General features: G+C 38.8%; 1 protein-coding gene across 4 annotated transcripts in view; it reads left to right on the forward strand.

The window, feature by feature from the left end:
- The first annotated feature begins 1,741 nt into the window (after positions 1-1,741).
- Positions 1,742-18,768, forward strand: part of LOC124555050 (annexin B9-like) — a 97,939-nt gene continuing 80,912 nt past the window's right edge. Inside the window, exons 1-3 of one of the 4 annotated variants that reach the window (XM_047128823.1) lie at positions 1,742-2,079; positions 3,905-3,951; positions 16,330-16,506. In XM_047128823.1, the coding sequence (XP_046984779.1) occupies positions 3,922-3,951; positions 16,330-16,506 (207 nt within the window). In that variant the 5' untranslated portion in view covers positions 1,742-2,079; positions 3,905-3,921. Of the gene's footprint in view, positions 2,100-3,705; positions 3,728-3,904; positions 3,952-16,329; positions 16,507-18,768 lie in introns of those variants that run through there. The other 3 variants (XM_047128821.1, XM_047128822.1, XM_047128824.1) reach the window with 3 other exon arrangements.

Raw genomic sequence — 18,768 nt, forward strand, 5'->3', positions numbered from 1 at the left:
GGCTGTCCGACAAACGGAAACAAGCTAAAAATGGTAATGTTTTTTTATCTATGGGGTAACTTGCTATTGCAGCGCGAAAGATGTAAAGTAGAAGAATTAAAGAGACAGCAGTATTCTGCCAGCTCTCATGTAAGTTGACTAGAATTTATTATTGGAAATTAAGTGCATCCCACGACAGTCACATAGTTATGGACGAATGACATGAGCGAATATATGAGGTGGCGGTAGATCATGATAACACGAAACACACAGAACACAAAAAATATCAGACACGCGAGGGCCAGGTTTTGGTATGGAAAAATCGACAGATGATAGCACTCCGAGTAAACTGGCAGTGAACTTCAAATTTGGGAAAATACGGCGCGACAATCCGTATTCTTGCTTTGCGAAATTCCAGTACTATACGATAATATTTTTCGTCTATACTTTATGTGTGGGTCTGGTACTAGAGTTAATTTACTTAAAAAAAAAAAAAATTGTCATTTCGACAGTGTGGCTGTTATCGAGTGGGAATTATGTTCCCGACTTCGACTTTCTTGTGTGTATTAAACTCTTTGAATTGCATTGTAAATATGTTGCTCGTATTTTGCTTATTTTTGCTCTCATTCTTTAATACTGAGTGGGGTAAATGGTTCCGTATTTGTTTTTGCTTCATATGAAACACATGCTGGTTTCATCGCATGGTATAATGTGGACTTATTTCTATTTGTCACTACTTACTAATCCGTGTGTGAACTGCTCCTTTGAATGCATTTTAAGTATATTGTTCGTATTGTAAGTTATTTTTGTTTCCATCCTTTTTTTTATACTCTCGCATTTAATGTAGGCCACCGAAATTTTCAGTGACTTCTACAAAATGTTCCCTACTGTTTGCAGTACCTGTTAATAACGTGTGAAAACATTTACGTAGCTACTGGCACGTTTTCAGCATTTGCAAGGGCGAACGCTCTAGTCACCAAGTGCACAAAACATACTGATCTACATCCACATTCTGCAATCCACTGTAAAATGGATGGAACTCAGTGGCAAAAAGCAACACCATTTAAAGCACAATAACATATTCATTCCGTGACAAGATGTAATAATGATGAATACGAACCAAAATACCATAAAAACCTACCAACACGGAGTTCTCCGTTAAATGCGAGGTAAAGTGTGTATACTAGATCGGTACCAGACTTCCTGCCACTACAGTACAACAAACCGAAAAAAAAGGGGTTATCTTGAACAGATCTTTGATGCTCTATATCACTGAAACTGCATATTTGTGCAATACTCGAGTATAAATACGAACTCTATCCGAGGAGGTACGGAAAACGGACACAAACATAAATAAAGTACAACAAAAGCAATATACTTTCAATGCTTTTAAATTGAGCAGTAGACACACAGATGCGTAAGCAATAACAATAAACGTACCGTACGTCCACAGAACACCATGCAACGTAAGCAGCTTCTGTTTTATATGAAGAAATGACAATTACGGAATCATTTACCCCACCCAGTATTAAGGATACTAGCAGAACGCAATGAGAATACAATCAACATATTTACAACGTAATACAGAGCAAAACACACGGGAAGTCAAAACGAGCAGCGCAATGTTACGAGTTCAAAACACTTCCCGTAAGAAACTAAAACAGATATAGAAGCCTAAAAATTAGCCAATGAGAAAGCGAGATGACGGACTGGTGTAAACCTAAAGCACTCCAAGTGGCCTGGCAGCGAACGAGGTCATGTTAGCGGAAGTCCCTGTGTGAAATATATATATAGCGTTACAACCCCGCGGCCCCGTGACCAAACATTTACAGTTGCCGTCCCAGCGCATGCGCAAGTGATTCTTGTAACCGCGAAGTATGAGCAACGGGAATGACATCATGACAGGAAGTTTTATGGTGTAGCTGATTCACGTGACATTGGTTGTGAATTGAGGCAAACGCTGAGACGTGTCATTAAATATTTGTGTTCTGACTGTGTTGGTGCTACACACAAGAGGTTTAGGAGAGTTTCTTGTTGTTTCCATCTAAGAAGCAAGTTTCACTAAGGCTCAGGTAATAACTGGACGATTGACGAAAACAGGTACCCCCTTGTTTTGCAAGGTATTGTTATACTTTTTTAATAAATTCTGTCAGGTTTTTAATTGCCCTGTATAATTGTTAAATTTAAGTTACTGTTTTCCATAAGGAATGGAAACTGAGGCAATGAATTCCACTGTACCGCGATTTTGTGGGATTCTTGTCAGATGTTACTGATTCTCGATCTTGTAGTAAAGATGAGTTGGCCTAGGATAGATTCTTTTTCGCGAGCTCTAGTAGCGGAAGTAACAGTACACAATTTGGTATGATCTTCATAATAATATAATCTTATTGCGTCCTTCCTGGAGCAGCCTCAGTCTCTCCTCGCACCACCACTCACACTAATTGTATGGTTTTAAGGTAGGGTTAGGCGAATGCATCGTTCCCTCTTACTTCATTACGTAATTGGTAAACATACTCTTCTCATTCCTTGCTCATGAGCTAAGAAAACTAGACGTCCAGTTAACACAGTTCATGCCGTTTCATTTCTTCATTTGTGTGTCTTATACTACCGAGTGGAACAGTTTTCATCTCCATACCTTCCTTTCACAGTATTAGCCAGTTTTCGCTTCCATTGCTTCACATCTTTCGATACCGTACTATTAGTCTAGGGTGGGCTGGGTTAATTATCACACGAAAATATTGGGGGTAATTAGCAGGCCGTAACACCATTCCCATAGCAATCTGAACTTTTGTTGTCAAATAACTTTTATTTTCTATTAGAGCAACTTCCTCGTGCAGTTATACGTATTTTGAATCAGATTGTTCTCTGTTTATGCTGTACAGTAGCATTTGTTTTCGAAAATGTAGCAGACAAAAATTAGTCACATTTTCAGCTTTTGTAACCCTGTCCTCCATGGTTGGGTATAATATTATGATATGTTGATAAATTTTATTTTAGGGACGGCTGAAAACTATTTCATTCAGTTGTAATTAGACTGTCTGAAAATAAAAATTAGATAATTTACCAAACTTCTCTGCAGACTCATCATCCTATATCAAACACTTCCCAAGAAAGAAATAAAATTTGCATGTTAGTGTAGCAAGAAAGGAATTTCCGGAAAAAAGCAACACCTGTTGTTTTAATGTATTTTTTGAGGCGGCATATTATTGTGAGTGTATTTGATCTTTCAAGCAGTTTCAATATAACATACATCAACAAAGATAAAGACTACTCCACACCTAGAATAATCATCTGGTTTTTGGGTCTATGGAACGAAAACTGAATCTAATCTAATCTCCAGCTACTATATGCAACTACAGAATTGAATGAAAATCCCATTGTAAGCATCAGAAGTGTTGCTAGGAAATATGAAGTGAGGAAGGACTCGTTATTTTCTCATCTTAAATTTTTTTAAAAAAGATATGGGACTTATAGCAAAAGTTACATTTTTGTGTGAAAATTACCTGGGGCTATGCTACTGTGTTAGACAAAGATTGAAACTGATTGTTCTGGGCATATACTCTGATGAAAATTATATACAATAGAGCCAGTGGTTTTAGGGGTGATATTCTAATTTATTTCCATTAATATAACTGATTACACAGTATACCACACATCAAATGTGAATGAAAGTTTCACACCCCTTTCCTCACCTAGCCTCAGTAATCTATGGGCTGATTATTTTTTGTTTTAAGCAACCAGGAAAAAGGTACATACATTATTGTATGATCTGCCATTAATTCTTTAGGTGATAATAACATAACAAAAGATATGCTTGCAGATTTTTTATATCAGATCTATGTATGAAATATTTCATTAAATGTAGGTCTATTGCTGTGAAAATTTTGAAATAATGTTTTGATAATTTTACTGTTGCTTATTTCAGATAACACACATTCACCAATGGCTTCTCAGTCATATTACCGGTCACCGGTAAGTAACTAGGCATAGTTGTTGCACTACAGTGTATTTTTAAAATATTTGTTTTATCTATGAGGAGATATTTGTGAGCCTGCATAAAATTTGAAAAGTTAAGTATGCCTCTACAGTGAGATTACATGCTGGAAGGCACACATTGTGACATGTGGACTTCCATTCCTCTTTCATGCCTGCACCGTTTACCTTATGGTCTCCTGTTCATAATTCATAATTTCCCTCCCCAAGAAACCGAATGAGATGGTGCAGTGGTTAACACACTAGACTCGCATACGGGTGGTCAGCCATTGCCTTGGTGAACAAACCATCTTGGCATTTGCCTGTAGTGATTTAGGATTACATGAATCACGATGGCCAGACAGAGCATTAGCCTTCATCCCCACAAATCTGAGGCTAACATCTTATGCACTACCTCATTACTTTTATATTATTTGCTGTGGCATTGCCACGCCTCTGTTATAGATCCATTTCTTTCCTTATGCCAGTCTGAAAAGCTGAGTGAGACTCCCCTCATGATTGAAATATTGAACTCGGAAAGAATGGCGAGACATTATTATTACGCACTATGCTCACTTATTTTTTTTATTAACCCCTACTCAGATTACTCTAAATAAACTTTGTATGCAGTTTTTAAGAGATCAGCTTTGACTGCATGTATAAATAAATGTATTTTAGTTAACTCTTTCATTTCCTGCAGTTTTAATTCCAGATAGGAAATTCTGTAGAATTTTTTCCCCTTAGGTAACTGTTACTCCAAACTGGCTCTTGTTCCATAATAGTGTGTAGAACTATTTGTGACACAATTATTACTTATTAATGTTTTTCATGATGCGGCCAACTGATTGTAGGTAAATGCACTCAGGGAAGGATACACATTTTTCAGTATTTTATTGCTATGAGCCTTGATTTGATTTTTAATAATCCCAACAAATTGCAGTTGTTAATCATATGGTGATTTTCTGCTGTTTGAAAACTCTCTCTCTCTCTCTCTCTCTCTCTCTCTGTGTGTGTGTGTGTGTGTGTGTGTGTGTGTGTGTGTGTGTGTGTGTTTAATGCATTTTATTCCTAGAAGTAAACCTCATAGATGAAATTTTTAATGGACATAGGAATAATATCGAACCACAAGGCACTGGTTGTTACATGCTGAAATGACCCTAAGGGCATAACATGCTTATGATGTTTCTTTGCCAGTATCTTCCTGTGTTCATTCCCTGTCAACTGAAAATCAATATTCATCCCTAAAATACTTATTTGCTACACACTAAACGATGTATCATTTATGCTGAAAGTGGCAGACGTTCTCTCCTTTTAAGCTGAAATTCAAGCTAATTTTTGTTAACAATAAAAATTTATTACATACTGCCAAGTCATACACATCCTCCAGGAGTTCAGGTTTTTTTATCAGTGGCTAATGCTGCTGTCATCAGCAGAGAATATTTTCTACATGTATTATAAAACTCATTAAGGGGAAGATAAGATCCAAGATTGCATTAATCATTCATTAGCTTTCTGCTCAATAGTATTGATATGTGGAGATGTCATAGGTCATTTCACTTGTGTGGTTTAATACTCAGCATTCCAGAAGCCACAAATTTCTCCTGTGTGATGCTAATTGATAAGCACCACAGTGTGTTCAGATTCTTTTATATATATATATATATATATATATATATATATATATATATATGCTAAGGCTTTTTGGGTGATAAGTTCTCTGTTTGTGGGGCTCTGTTGGATTGTTGTTGTGGAGTTAGGATGGCACTTGTGGGGAAGAGAGCAAGGCATCTGGCTGACGAGTTGTTTTAGAAGCAGCACTACTATGAATAGTAACAGGACACATGTGTTTAAAAGTACTCAGTTTATAGGCAGATTAAGATCACTTTTTAGATGACACTTTGCTTGGGAACATAGTTCCTCCAATAGGAGCTCTTATCTCTCAAGAACAATTCTCCATTGACACTGTGTTGCAACAGTGGTCATTTCAGTTGCAGTTTTAGAGTAGTATAGTGTACACTTGTAATCTGTTATTAGACACTGCCAGCATCCTGCTACCTATCGTCAGAGCCCTACCCAAGGTGCTCCTGACAGCCAAAATGGCAGCACCATAATGCCATGTGACAAACTTCAAATAACAAGTAATTTTAGCGAAAGTATAGTGAAAAGGGGATGTCTTATAAAGAGCTATCCCTCCTACATTTAAAAAGCTCTGAAGATAATTACACTACCTTTTAAGTCTTTAAAACATCTCCATAATGGCACACTTCTCATAGACAGTGATAACACGTCCAGCTTCTTAACACTAAAGTCCTACCACACTACAGAACAACCAAAGTTCCTAAACTTCATTAAGGATGCCATGTTATGCAAGAAACTGTTGGAAGTATACACTAAACAAGCAGCAGAGTGAATGGGAGAAAGATGATAAATCACATAGAAATGTCACATAAAGAGTAACTGGTGTACTGGGAAGACACGTGGTATCATTTTTAACTGTTAAGTGAGCAGTGCTTTCAGATTATATGAAGATTTTGCTTTCTCACTGATAGTCAGATCATCTTGGTATGCAAGGGTCAGGCAATAATTATAAACTGATAATGTGGTTACCAAGTGTGGAGTGAAGGTAGCCCACAATTATGAGCTTTAAAAAAAAATTTACTTTTAATTTTAAGGGCCTAGTTCTCTTTTCCTATAACACCATGTGATGCTTTTGTCAATGCCTCACCAAGAACACAAAATTATGTATCTGGTACCAAATCCTGCAGTTTTCAAATATAACTGCAGCCACTTTTAAATTGGTGAAAATTCTTAGCTGCAGTGTCACCTATCCCATTATACAGGGTGAGTAAAAAAGGACTGATATAGAAATTTGGAATGTTATAGAAATTTATTGAGTTAACTTACAGAAATGGTACATGTATCATTTTGTAGCAAAGAACTTAGTTTCACATAAGTGTCAAATGTCATTTTGGTTCAATGTGACTACCATTTGTGATGTGACAAACACCACTAATCAATTTCTTCCCACACTCATTGCGGCAAATCGGATGTAACTTCTGCAATAGCAGTGTGGATTAGTTTTTTCAGGTTGGCTTAATTGTTTGGTAGGGGTGGGATATGTATTTGTTCTTCAGTGGAACCACAGAAGCAGAAATCCAGTGGTGTAAAGTGTGGGGAGTGAGGTAGCCGTACTATTGGCTCTTCACGGCCAATTCACTGACCTAGGAAGTGATTATTGATGAAACATTGACCTTCCATGAGGGAATAAGGTGGTGCACTGGCTTGCTGGTAGTAAACCATCCCATCTCGGTCATCTTCATCGATCTGTGAAATTAAAAAGTTTTCAAGCATATCCCGATATGCAATATCAATGGCAGTTTTCTCCATGAAGAAAGGGCCATGCACTTTCAATGTGTTAAAGGGCACAAAACACATTAAGTTTGAGACTGTCACAAATGTGTACCAGAGTGCGAAATTTACGCAGAACAATTGTTGCCGAGTTTTTTTTTTTTTTGTGAAGCCAAAAACACAGCAAGCATGTTGTGCATCCATGCAAGCAGCCGTTCTAACTGAGCACTGCACTGGTGCTCCTGGGGGAGGAATGGGCTACTGATGCAGTATGTGAATAAAATTCGACTTTGTTTGCTACAAAATGACACATCTACCAATTCTAAAAGTTATCTCAGTAAATTTCTTTATTATTCCAAAGTTGTAAAGTCCTTTTTGACTCACCTTGTAGAACTGCTCATAGCTCTTAAGGTATGCATTTTAGACCCCATGTTTACTTGACTGCTACTGGGTCATCCTCAGCCATTGACCCCTCGTTCTGCTCTCCAGCCCTTGCATATTCAGCACAGTGGGAAGCAACTGAAGACATTCATTTTAGTGACCAGTCCCCACTGTGGATCCACCCACTGGATGAAGGATTGCTTGCTTGCACAGAAGCCACCGAAATGGATGATCAGCAGAGCTAACTGGGTGCTGTTCAGTTGGTTGACTGTGTTTGAATACCATGATAGCTTACAGGAATGGGCAGACCACATCATGCAAGTGATCCATCATGCCGCTGACTTATCCATCCATAAGTCTGCAGGTCATCTTGGGGAAGTGACCTGTACCTTGGTAGACAGAGATGAGTGTTGTTCAGCAATCCAGGACAGGTGTGTAGCTCTTCGATGGTTTTAATGTTGCCGTAAAGCAGACAACTTCACTTCCTTTTAAAGGCATGAGAGTCAAGGCTTTATGCATAATTAAGGAGAGCAAGAAGAGGTAATGGCAAGTGTTCCTGCGCTCCATTAATCATTCCATTTGTTCCACAAAAGTATGGGAAGCCATGAGGAGAGTTCCTGGAAAACATGGTTGTGTAACAATAGCTGCATTGCTGAAATAGGTGTGTCTCCAGACAGCGCCCAGAAATGTCACTCGATGCTCATTTTGCAAAGCTACTGCCAGTGTAAGCCAGAATCCGGCATTTTGTCACTACTGTGCAAATGTAGAGAGGGACAAGTTGGACTTCAGGTCCAACAATTTGAAGATTTACAACTATACTTTCTCCATGTGGAAGCTGGAATTGGTGCTGCCTGAGACTCGTGGTACTGCAACCAGTTGCAGCGAAATCCGGCACTGCATGCTTAGACATTTGCCAGTAATGTCAAAAGGAATCGTCCTCAAATATTTTAATTTGATATGACAGACAGGTCACTTCCTAAACTCATGAAGAGGCAATTTTGATACCTCTCCTCAAACCAAGAAAGGGCTGCACATGTCCTATTATTTACCAGAGTATTGTCTTAATGAACTGTGTAGGAAAGACCCTGGAACGAATGGTTAACAGTAATATTGGCTGGTTATAGGAGACGAGGTAACTTCTTAGCTACTCTGTGTGGATTCTGGAAATTTTGGTTCACTGTCAACAATCTGACCCAGCTAGAGGTGGCTGTTAAACATCACTGTATTGGCGTTTTCTTTGATATCAGTAAGCCATATGACACTACTTGGAGATACAGTATTCTTGTGCAACTGCATCAATGAGGATTTCATCACCACCTCACCATCTTCATAAGGTCTTTCCTGTATCAGTGATTTTTTTAGGTCCTGAGTTGGTGACTCGCTGTCAGATTGTTTTGAGCAGGAGAATGGTGTCCCTGAGGGCAGTGTTTTAAGTGTGACCCTCTTTTCAATAGCCATAAACAGCATCATGTCTGCAGTAAAGAGTCCTATACAGTGCTCCTTATTTGTGGACAATTTTGTAGTTTTCTGTTTCTCCTCCAGTGTTGCAACAGCAAGCAATCAGTCACAACTCTCAGTGTGGAGGTTAGAGGAATGGACTGCAAAGTTGGGTTTCCAGGTTTCTGCAGTAAGTGTGTGTGTGTGTGTGTGTGTGTGTGTGTGTGTGTGTGTGTGTGTGTGTGTGTCCAAATTGGTTGCCATGTCTGAGATACGTGAAAGCCAGAACCCAGAAGCCACTGAATATCGTAACATGCCTTAGTCACAGGTCTCGGGGGAATAGGCAGGGTGTGTCTGCTCCAGTTCTATATGGGTTTCATGTGTTGATGGTTAATCTATGGGTGCACAAAGTATGGATTGCTGAGGCCTTCTTATTTGAAGATTATTTATGCTGTTCACCATGAGGGGGATTTGGCAGGCCATAGGTGCATATATGACCAGCCCCATACCCAATCTCTATGCTGAAGCTGGTGAACTGCTACTTACAATTTGACAGCAACTCCTTATTGTGCACCATGCATGCAAGTTCTTCACAGCCTCGAATTCACCTACATCCTACACTGTTGCTCATTCACCTCTTTCCTCCCATCATCCTCGAGAAACACTGCCGTTCAGGATCTGCATGCAGCATGTGCTGGAGTCACTTGGTGTGGAGCATGTACAGCTCCAAATCCCAGGTTTTAACTGTCTGCCACCATGGTTACTGCCGAGGGCTAGGGTGATTTTAGATTTAGATTTAGTGCTGTACAGGAGAGATTACACTCCTGCATGTTTTTAATACTTTTATTTTCTGCCATTTTAAATGAGCACCACAATTTTACAGCTGTCTTCGCAGGTGGGTTGAAACAATCCATTGGTTGCTATGTTGTTTTCCCTGATCATGTCCTTAAGGTCGAACTGCCTTGCGGAGCAGATGAGACTTTTTTTTTTAAATGCTAAATTCCTTGTTTGTTCTGCCTCCCTGAGTGCCTTTTGCTATGTGCTGGGTACCAAGGCCCACGGGTCTTGCAGGGAATCCAAGAGCAGATGTAGCAGCCAAGGAGATGTGTAGCAATCCTCAGTTGTTTGTGTGGTATCCCGCTGCATGTGTCAATGGGAAGATGAGTGGCTGGAAGTGACTGATAATCAGCTCTGTCTATTAAAGCCAATTACACAGCTGTGGAATACTTCCTTTTGGCTACAAAGATGGGATGATGTCCTCCTTATTTATCTTCACATAGGCCACAGCTCTGTGACGCATGGCTTCTTGCTCTAGTGTGAGGCCCCTCCAAATCACTGTGCACCACATTTTATTTTCTGACCAGCAGGGCACAGTGGATTTGCCGATGGATCTGCCCTCTGTTAATCAACGTGCAAATTAATGTGGTTTGAGTTTTAAAGTTTTATGAACTATCCAGCATTTTTCTCATGATTTTAGGGACGTGGTTATGGTTTTGTGTGTTAACCGGGTGACTGGCTCATACATGATTTTTAAGTGGTCAGCCAGCAACTGCTCCCTGTGCCATTCTTTTAGCTCCTTTGTCATTTTACTTGGTTTTAAGCTCACATATAGTTGCTTTTACTCTTTCTCCATTGTTTTAGTGTGTGTGTGTGTGTGTGTGTGTGTGTGTGTGTGTGTGTGTGTGTGTGTGTGAGGTAGAGTGACTGTGTGGTCAATTTGAGTGCATGAGTGTGCAACAATTTTAGAGATTTTACCCACATTTGTTAAATTTAAACAAACACGCGCGCGCTAACGAGCGAGCCCTGCTGAATAAGATTTAAACCAAAAATAGACAAACGACAAACAATAAAAAGGGTATTTACAGATGAGGAATGACAAAAAAGGTGAGAACGTATAAAAAGATACTGGACAATTCGGAAAGAAAACCTATTGGAGATGATGACCAGAAAATAATTGGCAGAAGCGATCAAAGAAGAAGAAGAAGAAGAAGAAGAGGAGGAAGTAGTAGTAGTAGTAGTAGTAGTAGTAGTAGTTAGTTATTATTTCACGTAACAAAATAAATTTATGTGAAATGGTAAACAAAGAAGACAGGAATTTAAAAAGTAAAATAACAGTTTAAAACATCAAACAAATGTATGTAAAATGCAAAATTAGAATAATAATCAACATCTAGAAATTTTAATTAGGTATGTTGAAAACACTCGGACAGCACATTGTGTATAGCTTATTCTCCAAAAATGGTACTTTGGAAACCAGTTTTATTACAAATGAATGGATGTGACCTGAAAGGTTCTTTAATTTGTGATGTAACAAAAGTTTTCATTTTTCAAAATTGATTAATGGGATGGAGCATTTTGCAAAATTTCAAATTATTAGAAAAATTGGTTGTACAGTTTTCAAAAATGCTTATTACATTTCAACATATTTTTCGTGTATCATGGTTTCGAAGAAATTTCCTCTAAACCTAATGTGTCAAATTACCTTTTGGAGTGTGTTTGACCCCTTAAAAGTGAAACTGAGCAAAATTGAAAAATTATGTTTGCATTATTTTGACCACTCTCTACAGCCGCCAAGTTCCATAAAGATAATTTATTTACACTTGGGAAAATTCCCTTGTAAGTTGACTATATCATTTTGTTTTCTTGCTCACACCACATACTACTGTCCTACTTTGAAACAGTCATTAGTCTGCTATGTGCAGATTGCTTAACCTTCACTCAACAACTTGAAATGCCATGAAATGTTTTATGACCTCTGGCCTTTTTGACCCATCTCATTTTTGGTACAGTGTTTTGTTTTCATAGTTTCGTAAAATAATGAAGTACAATTTTTTTTAAATATGAAGAGATCTAGGTAAAGTCATACTGTTACAAAATAAACACTCAAACAATAAGTAAAAGACTATTTACAACTAGGCTAAGATAGGTAATACTTTCTTCAGTCTTCTGTCATTTATTCTGGCTCACACTGAAAGCACAACCATTTAGTTTTCTCATGTTGCCTACAAATGGGCAAGACACAGGTCTTGCAAATATTGTGTGTTTCTGTCATTCATTTACTGATACCACCTCTTTCTGGTTCCTGGTTGGCACTGGTGTGAGGGGAGGGGGGGCTCAAATTGGCAGGCTCTGGAATCCACATAACTGCTATTATTTCAGTTTATAGATTTCTGGGTAGCCCTTAGTTGGTCACCCTCAGCTTCATGAAGGACTTCGCCAATGAGAATGCCAATAATGTCAGAAAGTCGGATCGACTCGACTTGTCACAATGTGTTGTTATTCAACTGATGCAATACAAAGGTGTTTATTCCAGCAGTGTCCAGTACTCTGTAGAATTAGCACATTGACATCTTCTGGTACCTCTTTCTCTTGAATAGATGGGACACAACTTGTCGAAAACATAAACCCCACCTAGTGTGGAGTTGTAAAATTCAACATCAGGTGTTTGCATGTCTGGCTTCACAGTTCCAATATTGTGCAGTGCAAATAGTAGACTTACGCATTTTGTTTTTTGTCTTCTGGTATGAAAGTAACATCTTGTCAGGCTGATAAAGGAAACATGAAGCTCCAAATTGCCCACCTTCAGTTGCATTGAGAGGAGGAGGAATTTCATACTTGTTTCTTCATGTGGTGTCAAACATGGTATTCTGCCATTTACAGAGCTCCTCACAAAGTTCTGTAGATGGAAAATCAGTTGTTACATCTACATTTATACTCCGCAAGCCACCCAACGGTGTGTGGCGGAGGGCACTTTACGTGCCACTGTCATTACCTCCCTTTTCTGTTCCAGTCGCGTATGATTCGCGGGAAGAACAACTGTCTGAAAGCCTCCGTGCACACTCGAATCTCTCTAATTTTACATTCGTGATCTCCTTGGGAGGTATAAGTAGGGGGAAGCAATATATTCGATACCTCATCCAGAAACGCACCCTCTCGAAACCTGGCGAGCAAGCTACACCGCGATGCAGAGCGCCTCTCTTGCAGAGTCTGCCACTTGAGTTTGCTAAACATCTCCGTAACGCTATCACGGTTACCAAATAACCCTGTGACGAAACGCGCTGCTCTTCTTTGGACTCGCATTCGGGAGGACGACGGTTCAATCCCGCGTCCGGCCATCCTGATTTAGGTTTTCCGTGATTTCCCTAAATCGCTCCAGGCAAATGCCGGGATGGTTCCTTTCAAAGGGCACGCCCCGACTTCCTTCCCTAATCCGATGAGACCGATGACCTCGCTGTCTGGTCTCCTTCCCCGAATCAACCAACCAACCAACCAACCATCTTCTTTGGATCTTCTCTATCTCTTCCATCAACCCGATCTGGTACGGATCCCACACTGATGAGCAATACTCAAGTATAGGTCGAACGAGTGTTTTGTAAGCCACCTCCTTTGTTGATGGACTACATTTTCTAAGGACTCTCCCAATGAATCTCAACCTGGTAGCCGCCTTACCAACAATTAATTTTATATGATCATTCCACTTCAAATCATTCCGCACGCATACTCCCAGATATTTTACAGAAGTAACTGCTACCAGTGTTCGTTCCGCTAGGATCCTTCTTTCTATGTACTCGCAATACATTACATTTATCTATGTTAAGGGTCAGTTGCCACTCCCTGCACCAAGTGCCTATCCGCTGCAGATCTTCCTGCATTTCGCTACAATTTTCTAATGCTGCAACTTCTCTGTATACTACAGCGTCATCCGCGAAAAGCCGCATGGAACTTCCAACACTATCTACTAGGTCATTTATAAATATTGTGAAAAGCAATGGTCGCATAACACTCCCCTGTGGCTCGCCAGAGGTTACTTTAATGTCTGTAGACGTCTCTCAATTGATAACAACATGCTGTGTTCTGTTTGCTAAAAACTCTTCAATCCAGCCACACAGCTGGTCTGATATTCCGTAGGCTCTTACTTTGTTTATCGGACAACAGTGCGGACTTGTATCGAATGCCTTCCGGAAGTCAAGGAAAATAGCATCTACCTGGGAGCCTGTATCTAATATTTTCTGGGTCTCATGAACAAATAAAGCGAGTTGGGTCTCACACGATCGCTGTTTCCGGAATCCATGTTGATTCCTACAGAGTAGATTCTGGGTTTCCAAAAACGACATGATACTCGAGCAAAAAACATGTTCTAAAATTCTACAGCAGATCGATGTCAGAGATATAGGTCTATATGTGAATCTTCAGGTTTTGGCGGCGCAAAGACTGTTCCATTAAGTTTCGGGTGTGCAGCCGCAAGAAATCTCCTTCTTCTAATATTTCGGCTGTAAAATGTTCAGCCATCTTCAGAGTGAGCCGCAAGACTGAAGATGGCTGAACATTTTACAGCCGAAATATTAGACGAAGGAGATTTCTTGCGGCTGCACACCCGAAACTTAATGGAACATATAGGTCTATAGTTTTGCGCATCTGCTCGACGACCCTTCTTGAAGACTGGGATTACCTGTGCTCTTTTCCAATCATTTGGAATCTTCCGCTCCTCTAGAGACTTGCGGTACACAAGTGACATGACAATTTGTTAGATTGAGAGGTTCTGTCTCTTGAACATTCTAGGTAGGTAATATCAAACCTTGGTGAGTTTTTGTCGCTTTTCATATGTAAGCGATACCTTCAAAAAAGAAGGTTCTTGTGGAGCAATAAAATTTTCATCTTGAATTTGTCAGGTTCTGCTGGAGTGTACATTTTGAAGCAAAACTCCTTGGAAATCTATCATTTTTTTCCCCTTTCTTCTTGGGCTGATTTTGAGTTGAATCTCTTGCTGAAAAAGTAGAAAGATTTTTTTTTTTTTTTTTTTTTAATGCCCATAAAATTGGTGGTCCTCAACTATTGCTCGTTTGATGTACAAGAAAAACAATTTTACCTCTTCTACCAGGTTCTGAACATTTCCTTTGGCGACAGAGAAGTCTGTAATGATGATCCTGAAAGGGACTCTGATGTTTCTGGACAGCAAAAGATCACTATCAAGCAAGATAGTTTCTTCATATTTGCCCAGCTCGATGTTTCTGCTTTACCCATCAGCTTCTGATGCTAAGGCTGAAGATTCTTGTCGACTAAAATGATCATCCAACATCACATCATCTTCAGGAAGAACTTCGAAGAAGTCGGCTTCATTGCTGTCATTTTGTATCATTATTTTCATCTTCACTTTCAGATACTTCTTGAGAAAAGTGTTCCTTGCCATCATCAAAATCGGAGTTGGTCAGTCTTCGTGGATTTCTCCTTGAATTTCCTCATTGATCAGGAAATGTGAGTGGTTCACCACAGCTGAGAAAAATGTAAGAATTATTTCTCAGAAACGAAAATCACAGATTCATTTAATTTTTTAAAAAAGAAATTGCCTATGAATGGAAACTGGTAGAACATATCGTACAGTGTGGTGTCATGTTGACCCTGCGTAAGTTTTATTTCATTATTTGCAAACAATAAAAAGTCGCTCCCCTCTGACAAGGGTCCCGCCGCATCTACATCTGCGGTCAGAGTTGATGGCAAGCTACTCAAACCTGTAAGTCATTCACAGCACCTACCACTGATATAGGCGTGGTTTTGTCAATCTTGGGTTAGTTTGATCCCTCACATTGTTGAGGGACGTTTAAGTGGATTGCAGTGCTGTTTGGTTTGCATTTTGTAGGTTAGAATAGAATTACTTTAACAGTAATATCTTCAATATTTGTTGTAGCTGCTTTGATTTCCTGAACAGTTGCTATTTGTAGGTTATCTTGAATTAGTAGAAGCCCTGTGTATTTACACTAAAATAAGATTTGTTCATTTGAATGAAACATTATGTGTTTGCACATGCTGACATTAGGTTTGTACTAAGAAAAGCAACAGAAAGGATGGTATTGTGGGTTACTGCCTGATTAACAACATGAGATTTGTTAACCTATCCGAGTGTCTGAGCAAGTTATAGTGGGTATGTTTGTATGTATGTTGTGTATTTACTGAAAAATTGAGTTTCTTGGTTAATGTATATAAGAAACAATACTGTAATAATGTTTAAGTTAAATGAAATGTGGTAGGGTCTTCAACGAGCAGTCTTACTACTTTAATATTTAACTGATTTTTGTGCAGTTGCTATAAATTTTATATTGTCATATAGTGGCAGTAATTAGTTACTTTAATTAGTGTAAAATATTGAATTGCTATACATAATGCAGAGCACAATTGCTAAGTTATCTGCAATGTAAAAAAGCAGTTATGTTGTTTCAGTGTACACCAACAGTGTATCCTGCTGAACCATTTGATCCAAAGGCCGATGCAGAAATATTAAGGAAAGCAATGAAGGGATTTGGCACCGATGAGCAGGCCATAATTGATATAGTAACTAGACGGAGCATAGTACAGCGCATTGAAATAGCGGACACTTATAAAACAATGTATGGGAAGGTAAGAAAATTTGGTGAGAGCTTCGAAAATCATGCCATTTCAAATTACTATAGGTTTTCATGTGTGCACTTGTGTACGGTGTAGTATATAAATGTATAACTACCGTATATTGATGCAAATTTAAGTGCTTCAAAGCACTTAATAATCTTTGGACAAAAATTGATATTTATTTTCAGTAAACTGCATCAGTGATATGCACAGCCTTGCTGTTATCAAATACTGCTATTTTTGAGATGATGCTCACTCAGATATACCACACCATTCTGAAAAAACATGGTAGCAAGGAGAAATTTTCTCAGGCTGAAAGCGAACAACTTCGCATTTTAGATCAAAAGTGCTCTTGTTTTTAAACGTTGCCCCCAATTTTTTTAATACAGTCAGAACAACATTTTTACAGTGAGTAGATTTGTCTTCTGAACAAATGGAAGTCCGAAGGTGGATCCTCCAACATTTTGTACTTAAAATCCATCAGTTCTCCCCAATGGAAAAGCATCTTCATGCCCAGGTGTGTTTTCCTGAAGATAATGTAATTTTTGACTATTTTTACTGTATTCGCTGCTAGGTAATCATTAAGAATAATTCGTTCTACATCCCATGAAACTCTGACCATAATCTTCCTGATAAAATAAATCACCTTCACCATTTTGTATTTTTATTATTACAGGGCACCTGCTTCTGCTCACTCTGTCATTGCTGATGTACAACACTTTCTTCTTCAATGATAATGAATTAGCTATTTCATATGTCTGTAATCGTCAGTCATGATATTTTCACATGTGGTGGCAGTTCTGGGATGACCTTCACGTTGGTTATCTTATAGAGAAGTACGGTGGTTTTTGTACTTGACAACCTTTTTCTTAGCTTTTGATAATCAAATACTAGACTCTGTATGAACCTTCATTGAGTTTAGATGCATTTTCATGGGTGATAAATCATCCAAAACAGGCATTTTATGACACAATAAATACCAGTTTATCCATTTGAAGACAGTACACGCACTGTACAAATATTATGCAGATGAACTTATTCGTGTGCAAAGATACCAACATAACAAAAAGCAAAATTTCACTGAAATCGACCCTATATCTAAACAATGCCAAAAATTTTTCTCCTTGCCCTCTTATGTCTGTTCATAACATTATCCACAACACCTCCTGCTTAGAACATATTGGGCAGTGCTATAGATAGTAGCATGGTTCCTTAATTTGCTAATCTGTTCATGAGCCATCTTGAGGAATCCTTTTTAAACATCCAAAATCCTAAACCCATTGTCTAGCTCAGATTCATGTATAGTATATTTATTACAGGGACCCGGGTTCAGGAGACCCTTTCCCCATTACATGAATCTTAGCACCATTCGACCAGTGTTTTTCATTTGGTTGCTTTGTGCACAGTGAGCCAATTTCCCAGATGTCTACTTCCATCTGTGATAGTGCAATAAGAAACTCTGATTGTATTAAGCCAACCAACAGTGCTTCCATTTTGTCAGGTACCCTTGCATAAAAGTGTTTCACATTTTAGCTGTCTGTGGAAGCTATATCTAAGGAACAAACACTCTTCTGAAATCCTGAAGATCTTAGAAGACATACTCTCTTAACCTAAATTTCCCATGGCTTATCACCCATGATCTTAATATTCTATCTACACTTGCTAACCACTTACAAGGGGCATTCACCTCATTGCAAACTATTATTGTGAACTGGAACAACTAAATCACATCCTGTCTTGTTGGCTTAGAGTACCTTTCATCAGGGTGGGTGATGAAGTGTCCTCAACTAAATCCTTCCAGTGGCTCCATAATGGTATTCCACGATCTACCTGCCCTACCAGTGTTCTGTCTCACTCCTTCCAATCCCTTGGTACATGATCATATTTGGTAAAAACCCACAGTAAGGCCTTTTCAATATGTTCACCTAGCACATTATTCCAGTCCTCTCACCAGGACATTAAATTGCTATTGTAATTTACAGAATGGCATTAAAAAGAATTTTTAAAAAATAGAGATGGTTTATAACAACACATTTCAGCAACCTCTTTAAAATACTGTGAGGAACTCATATGCAGAGTAAACAAAGTCAAACCTTTCAACTTAGATATGAAAATCTATAGTTTTACTCACACTTTCCAGTTCTGTGGGAATCCTGTTGAAAATTGACATGCAGAGGAGTGCATATTTTTTTGTACAATGGTTAAGGAACTGTTATCCAATTGCAAACAATAATTTCTTTATAGCCTTCACTGAGAGACTGTCATAGTTCATTT

The sequence above is a fragment of the Schistocerca americana genome, chromosome X (genome assembly GCF_021461395.2).
Source record: "Schistocerca americana isolate TAMUIC-IGC-003095 chromosome X, iqSchAmer2.1, whole genome shotgun sequence".
Lineage (NCBI taxonomy): Eukaryota > Metazoa > Arthropoda > Insecta > Orthoptera > Acrididae > Schistocerca > Schistocerca americana.